Source organism: Trachymyrmex septentrionalis, unplaced genomic scaffold, assembly GCF_001594115.1.
Source record: "Trachymyrmex septentrionalis isolate Tsep2-gDNA-1 unplaced genomic scaffold, Tsep1.0 scaffold143, whole genome shotgun sequence".
Classification (NCBI taxonomy): domain Eukaryota; kingdom Metazoa; phylum Arthropoda; class Insecta; order Hymenoptera; family Formicidae; genus Trachymyrmex; species Trachymyrmex septentrionalis.
In genome coordinates, this window is record NW_017304576.1 from 122920 (window position 1) to 128754 (window position 5835).

Consider the following 5835-nt stretch of genomic DNA (forward strand, 5'->3'; position numbering starts at 1 on the left):
AATTCATATAAAAATTTTGATAAAAAGTTTCACTAGGAATACATAACTGTTATATCACATTACATTTATATTGTTATATAAGAAATTATAATTAACAGTTATGTTATTGTTAGTTTGTTGCTGTTGTAAAATAAACGTTTGTTTTTTAATAGGTGAATTAGTGTATATTTTTTATATTTAAGGGAAAGTTCTAGTCAATCCAATGCAGCAATAAAAAAACAATACGGTCGAAATAAAACTAAAAGTAAACATAAGTAACATTAATATTATAATTTTACACTCAACAACGTAATATGTTATATAATATTGTTATGTAATACTGTGTGTTATATTATATTTATATTGTTGAGTGCGAAATTATAACATTACTTTTAGTTAGTATCGAAACTGTTAATTTTTACTTTGCAGGTTGGATGTTTACCTTGTGCAGCTTTCACTTCAGTTAGTATATTGCAAGACGTTACACGCGACATCAAATAAGTATTATTTTCCAATAGTGGATTCCCGCTCAGAACGCACGTATTAGTTAATAGTGGATAACCACCCGTACTGTATTGAAATCTATCAGGACGAAAATATATTGACAGATAAGTGTCAGAACATTGCAAGGATGCAATCTTGTTTGCATTGAATAATACATGCTCCTGAGAAAGTGGTTTTATTATAGATCCAGTTCTCATATCTTCTGTCTTATCGGTCTCAACAATATCTATTTTGTTAAGAGCTCTATCCTACAAAACGATCAAGGATTATTATTTGTTTGACTGAAAGATTTAACGCGCCTGCAAAGCTCACAAAATTCTTTAGCTGTTTCTGTTGCTCCGGGGTAAAACTCAAGGATCTGTATTTTCGCAGTTCTCGTCGCGCAACGCGAAGCTCACGCTGAGCTTGAGCCGTAAGTGTCATCATGTTTTCCATTATCACGCTGGATGGTATTAGTTTTACTGGCTGCACACAAAGAGAACTAAGAGACAACCTTGATTTTCCAATAACAATTTGGATTTCGAGGTCATTCATTGAAAAATTTTTGAATTGTTTACACAACTATGTAAATATATATATATATATAAATAAAGAAATAAATCTTTTTTCGAAACGAGCTCGAAGGTGTTCTTTTAAAAAGAAAAGATCCATGTGGGAAACGAACCGCAGCATTCTCATGCTCGTTAAGTTCACGGAAGTAACGCGTGTTCTCCAAGACATTCGGGCTCCATGCTCGAATATCCGTGCACGAATTGTACAGCTTCAAGCGACCCTCCGATCTTCTCTGTGGCAGAACATAATCCCCATAAGTCAAAGGTACACCACTGCTTGGTCTGCCCGTCAAAAAAATACGGGGTCCATGCTCGGCGTAAGACATCTCTTGGTGCCGCGAAACCTCACGAGCTAATATTTGCAAAATTTTCTGTCGTTCCCTTAATTTCAATTAACGACTGCGTCCAATTTTTGCGAACATCATGTTCCACGCAAAGTTACAAATTTTTGGTTGGGGCTTTCTACCATATTTTATTTACACACCATAGTAACCGTGACAGAGAAGACATCGATACTGGGCGTGATTCCGAGGGACGCTTTATGTGGGATTATTAAGTAAATAATAAGACTTAGAAAAAATACAATAAAATATCTTTATTTCATAAGCTGCCATTAAAAAGAATTACAGCGTTAATAAGTATATTTTCGTCCTCGTAATTCATTAACTATCTCTTATCCGTACTAAGGAGTACAATGCGACGTACCGTGTTAAAAATATATCTAATTTCATTTCACAAACGCTAATTTAGCACTCCCTCCAAGTAACAACTATAGTGCTCAATAAAGCACTTAGTACAGACGAATAAGTACTTCTTGCAAACGTATCTAGTCCATATTCATCCGTATTCCATTTGGTTAAGTACAAAAGTGATTCCTCGCTTCGAGCGGAAATACATACAAATTAAACTTAAAATGATTATCTTACAATAATACTAATTCTTCAATTCATATTCTCGTTCAAGCATTCTCATTCTCATTCTCTCTCTCTCTCTCTCTCTCTCGCTCTCTCTCTCCCTCGCGCGCGCGCGCGCGCGCGCGTATTCTTTCGCTCTCTTTCTTGGACTCACATACCACAAATATCTTTTTCAAAAAGATATTACTTTTTAGATATTATACATGATCTATGATGCATAGACAGATGATATAAGATAAGAAACGCATTAAACTTAAAAAGAAATATATTCAGATATCGCGGAATTAATAATGTAATTAATGCGATTAATAATTTGACAATGATACACGATATGGCTCGTTAAAAATAGCGCTTATTGCGGAAGTCCAAGTGATAGATTTGCGATTACGAAAAAAATACACTCAATAGAAAAATATCTAGAATATTATAAATATATCTTTATATATATTTATATATGTACATGTCTTTTCGAATTAAGTAGAAAAAGTGGGCTTGAGCGTATATAAAAATGGACTCATGTAACTACGAAGGCAGTATAGATATCTTAAAAACGATGTCTCCTCATCAATGTTTTCAACGATGTAAATATAATTGGAATTTAACATTTCCTAATATATTAATTCCACTTTGATGAAGGCACGCAAAGAACAATATTTTACACTCATAAAAATACAATCATTTTTTCCTGACGTTTCTGTCGATACTTACCGTCCTATAAAGTATTACCCTTCAATCCTTAGTCCGCAATTGGATAACAGATAACATAGATAAAAATGAAATTAAAATTCGAAAACTTCAACAGTCTAAACATGCGGTGGTGTGGACGAAATAGATACACGAATAGGCGTGTGGCTGCATTATAACGGAACACTTCTTTTTCTATTATTTTTTTAAACTAGCGGGAATGATATATTATGTAAGGCCACTGTTACTTTTGGAACGTTATTTGTCAGGCAGCAAAATTTATATTCTTCGCGATAGTGTAATCTAATCTGCCTAATACATGACGTCCCAAAGCAATAGACAACTGGTTACGAAGTATCGAGATAAAAGTTCTCTTAATCATAGAATTCGCGGAGCATCACCTCAGAGTATCAGTCATACACAATTCATAATACTGCGTAGAAATTATCTTCCTTTCGCTATTATATATTTTATTTTCCTACATGCCTATATTTCGATACTTTATAACGAATTATCTATTACCATTCTATAGTTTGTAAATACAAAAAACGCGTTACCCTACAGGTGCAGTACACCCTGATCGTAATTTTGATGATGATGATGATGATGGTGATAGTGATGATGCTGAGTGGACGATGCCGAAGCATCATCTTGCATCGTCATGCCTGTAAGATCGACAATCTCGTCTGCCTCTTCATCGCTACCAGCACTCTGCGTAGACTGACGACTTCCTGACGACAATTGACTGTTACGTGAGAACGAACCACGACGAGGTGCTGTTAATGCTGCTCTCTGATTTGCCGGCTTGACAGTTATGATGAGATTAGAGGAATTTGCTATCATCATATCTGTCACCTATCCCAAACATGAATAAAAAAAAAATAAGAAGAAAAAGTAAGTATTCTGCTTTATGTAGATGTACTTATTTATATAAGATTCATATTATTTCAGATATTAGAAAATATATTAGAATAGTACAACGTAATATAATTAATATATTGTACGTATTTAGTGAAAATATAGTTTTATTGAAATCAAGTGAATGAATATTTTTTCGTAATTCTGTTTGTGACTATAATTCTCATATTCCTCTTTTGCTACACAACAATAATACAATTAAAAAAAAACGAAGTTTCTTCAAAAAATAAATTTGAATGTTTGGAATCATTAAAATTTTATAAAAACGGACACAGAAAGTACGCGTGTAAAAGATTATAATTCAATACAATAATAGTAATATAAATTAGAACATTCTCATAAAAACAGTTCGCAAATAAAAGAAATACACATACTAACAACGTTTCGCATACTAACAACTTTTAATAACTACCATCCCAGACTCAAATTTACAATAGAAGATGGCAAATCTTTCCTTAAATTTCTTTGATGTCACGTTAATTGATGAAAATAACCAACTCATTTACGATCTATATTTCAAACTTACTTTCTCGAGACGTACTACCTATTAGACAAAGAAAAAATTTTACAAAAACTGATCTCTGAAATGTTACATATAAAACAACGGAATTGGATTAAACATAAAAAAATTAAACAACACTTCTCAATCCTTTATATTCTAACATAATTTGACTTGTCCCTTCCCTTTCTCCAATTCTATTTTATTGTTTTATTCTATTTGTTTTTGTCATTTGACTTCTCGTCATAAATGTTTTCATTCGCACGCTAATTATCGAACAATCGACATCTCTTGACATGTATCGCTTATCGAATTCATGTAAGTTTAACTTAATTTCATAATTGTTATTATTTCTTAAATAAAATTTCAATAAATCAAATGCACAACAAAAAATATTGTAATGTATAGTAAATTTGACAATTTAATACATCGGTGACATGTTCCATGAGAGATGACTTTCACAACAATATCACATCTTAATGGTTTTACTAAAATGACACATATCGCAAAAATTATAGTTTTTAAGAACGTTAGCGATTCTCAATACTTATATATTTTTTCTCTTATTATTACTTCCTACTGAAGAGGACCCAAATTTAGAGTTGAAACGTATGTAAATTTCTTTTACTATTGTGAACAATTTTTATGAGAATGTTCTAATTTGTATTACTTCGTTTTTCTATTATTGTATTGAATTATAACCTTTTGCACACATACTTTCTGTGTCAGCTCATTTACAGGCTTTTCCTTCGTAATTTATTATTTATTGAGTCTAAATTGTTTATTAAATCATTAAAACTTTGTAATATTAATTTTAAAATGCAATTTTGATGTAATAACTGAGAATAAGAGAATAAAACATGTTCCTTCAAAATATGTTTTTTGTTTTCATTTTCTTTTTGCAAGCAATTAAAAAATGACAATTATTGAGTTATATATTGTATTTTCTTTTTGCAAGCAACTAAAAAATGACAATCATTGAGTTATATTATTGTAATAAACGAGATATCTCAACATTTGGTAATTTAATGCAACTTAATAAATCATTTTTGTACAATTATTTTACCTGATCAAGCGTTTTTCCTGCAACTTCTATACCGTTTACTTCCAAAACCTCATCATTCACAGCTAGAAGCCCTGTACTTTCTGCTAAGCCACCAGGTACCAATCTACTAATGAATACACCTGGAACCTTCTCAATTCCACCACCAGCAGACGGTGGCAGTACGCGATAGCTTTCACCATCCTTGATATAAAATCCCAAAGGTTTATCAGATCCATGTTTTAATAGACGTACACGTCGACAGGTTTCTGGCAGTATGTCGACATCAATAATTGCAGATACCTGACAGCAAGTGTAAGTCAATAAATGCAAATAAATGATCGGCAGATAGCATCAAGCATTGAAAAATATGCAACAAAGAACAAACTTACCTGCCTAAAATCATGTGGATTCGAAATGACTATAGATTTTGGCTTGCCAGGTGTACCACCTAAGATACTGGATATCAAATTTTTAGGCTTCATTGTACCGTATCCATTATCCCATGCTCCATCGCCTATCATCACAATTAAATTAAAGTTGTTTTCCAGCAAAAAACATAAACAACACAATGTAACATAAGCTGCTTTTCTTTTAAAAGACATGATCAATAAGTGTCATTCTATCTTCATTATTCATTGAATGCCAAAAAGGATAGAATGACATTTGTGTCAATTATGTCTTCTAAAAGAAAAGTAGTCACTGTAAATTATTTCAACTTTGTTTAACATTGACAAACAAGGA

The 5835-nt window shown here is 32.1% G+C and overlaps 2 protein-coding genes across 2 annotated transcripts in view; both read right to left on the reverse strand.

Moving 5' to 3' along the window:
• Positions 1-1504, reverse strand: part of LOC108745671 (sporulation-specific protein 15-like) — a 16129-nt gene extending 14625 nt beyond the window's left edge. Inside the window, exons 1-3 of the mRNA XM_018481967.1 lie at positions 1148-1504; positions 796-948; positions 422-731 (exon numbers count right to left, since the gene is read on the reverse strand). Coding sequence (XP_018337469.1) covers positions 422-731; positions 796-948; positions 1148-1360 — 676 coding nt within the window. The 5' untranslated portion in view covers positions 1361-1504. The remainder of the gene's footprint in view (positions 1-421; positions 732-795; positions 949-1147) is intronic.
• Positions 1505-1646: 142 nt separating this feature from the next.
• The window catches only part of LOC108745664 (partitioning defective 6 homolog gamma), a 5427-nt gene continuing 1238 nt past the window's right edge, over positions 1647-5835 (reverse strand). The window contains exons 3-5 of the mRNA XM_018481961.1: positions 5484-5608; positions 5116-5394; positions 1647-3487 (exon numbers count right to left, since the gene is read on the reverse strand). Of these exons, the coding sequence (XP_018337463.1) occupies positions 3191-3487; positions 5116-5394; positions 5484-5608 (701 nt within the window). The 3' untranslated portion in view covers positions 1647-3190. The remainder of the gene's footprint in view (positions 3488-5115; positions 5395-5483; positions 5609-5835) is intronic.